We start from the raw sequence: 1,986 nt of genomic DNA, 5'->3' as shown, positions 1-1,986 counted from the left end.
CCCATCTAACTGCTGGTTCCCCTTTGGAGAGATTTCTCATCAGTTCCTGTCCTGAAGTGAAAATACATCTCCCCAAAGTAATGGGAAAACCCCAACTTAAAACAGATATCATCAGAACAGGCGTCCCTATTAGGTGCCCTTATGCCTTATTCTAGTGACAACTGTGAAGCACTGACATCAATAAGAACCTGAGAGGGTTTCCAACCCTCCCCTACTCTATGCAAAACCCAAAGTTTCATTGTCTCACTCCTTCCTTATTTCATGCAGGTTACCCAGGCATTAATGCAGAACTCCAGGCATATTATATATACATATTCAAAATAATGTATCTAAAGTTACTATAATGGGCTAAAATTTAACTCATACTATCCTCATACAACGCCCTGCACAGCAGGATTCACACTGGGAGGATCTTCACTGTTAATCAATTGAGTACTATTGCATTGCAAGCTCTGGCAATCAAAAATATTACAGGCACTAGGGGAGGCATTTTTGCAGCCTACAGAAGAGGAGAGTCCCGGGAGGACCTAAGCAGTGTAGAGAGGGTCTTTCACAATAGCATGGGCAGGCAAAGCTGAAACATTAGTGTAACTGTTCTGGCCAAGCAGTGTGGCAGTAGTCTATTACTGACCAAATAATGTTAAAATATTTTTGAAAGTCGGAATAGCTCAAATGTATGTAGTCTGGAGTTAAGCTTTAAGGTGCCCAGAACAGGTATTGCAGCCGGTGATGTCTGAACACCAGGTCGGTATGCCTGTTCCCATTTAGAGGCCATTGAATTAGGATAGTAGTCCGGCTGTTTGCATTTTTAGAAGGAGAGGTTAGTAACAGCAACCTCGGTCTCTCTGTACAGGTATCTTTTCAGAATTTGTAATAGCACAACTAAAAATCCACTTGTACAGCAAAGCCCCTTACTTGGCAAAGGTGATGCCAAAGGTCACTCAAAACTGATATTTCAATTATAGGTTGACAGTAGTGGGTGGAAGAACTGTACTCCCCCGTCATATTTCTCTAAATTCCAGCAATGCAATTTCTCTTTTGGAGTTTCCAGGTGTGCATCCCAGCAGGGCCATGGTGACTCCCTTGTGCAGCTGCATTCTATGTAAAGCAAAATAATTGGAGGATATAATTGGAGTGAGACCCTCATGAAATGATTGTGGCAGTGGGCGGAGCCGAGAACCCAAGTGCTGAGACCTCTCCTCTAGAATAAAAGGTGTGATAGAAGACAATGGCCACGTCAAGGTTCTTCATCCATTTAAAATTAAAATATCAGTTTTGGTAAGTTAGTTATGATGCACAAGGATGCACCCTGACCGCTGAACCTGCCATTCAACAAAGGTCAGGGTGACAGACAGGTACTCACAAAAAGTCCTAAAATTCAGAATAACATAAAAAAAGGACTGTGTGGAAATGGTTAAAGGTACTTGCACTGCTGGCTACTGTGCACCCTATACACAGATATGTACGCTTGCTTATACAAACCCATGCTTTCATTTTATTTTTTGTTTTGGCAACCAAAAATAGTAATATATCTTTAATTCCCTGATTGCTGAACAATAACGTTTCCTAAAATGTTTCGAAAAGAAAAAAAAACATAAAGGAGGAGGTGCATATACATCTATAAATATATCTAAATGTACACCCGCTCCCCACAGACACAGTTAGCGAGCCGCAGCTCCGGTGCAAATGGCGACATGGCGTCTAGGTCAGATATGAGGAGTCCAAGGAAGGAGAGTGGAGGGAAGAAGGAAGAGAAAGGGGGGCGTCAATAAATGTCAGGACAGTCTGTAAAGTTTCTATCAAAGTATCCTCCTGTGTAGAGCCAGTCCGAAGTCTTAGTGTGCGCATTAGTCCCCTGCGTAAACCACCTGGAAGAGAGAGGATGCAGGTTATAGGTGCAGATGTATAAAAGACAAAAGGCAGACATCAACATAGAGGAGACAATGACAGATGGTGTGTGGCTGCATATAAATTAATCCACCTTGA

The 1,986-nt window shown here is 42.3% G+C and overlaps 1 protein-coding gene across 1 annotated transcript in view; it reads right to left on the bottom strand.

Moving 5' to 3' along the window:
• Nucleotides 1-1,505: 1,505 nt before the first annotated feature.
• Nucleotides 1,506-1,986, bottom strand: part of OSBPL2 (oxysterol binding protein like 2) — a 31,457-nt gene continuing 30,976 nt past the window's right edge. Inside the window, exon 13 of the mRNA XM_018559759.1 lies at nt 1,506-1,868. Coding sequence (XP_018415261.1) covers nt 1,766-1,868 — 103 coding nt within the window. The 3' untranslated portion in view covers nt 1,506-1,765. The remainder of the gene's footprint in view (nt 1,869-1,986) is intronic.

The sequence above is a fragment of the Nanorana parkeri genome, unplaced genomic scaffold, assembly GCF_000935625.1.
Source record: "Nanorana parkeri isolate BGI_ZX_2015 unplaced genomic scaffold, ASM93562v1 scaffold17, whole genome shotgun sequence".
NCBI lineage: Eukaryota > Metazoa > Chordata > Amphibia > Anura > Dicroglossidae > Nanorana > Nanorana parkeri.
This window is presented reverse-complemented; position numbering and strand designations above follow the sequence as displayed.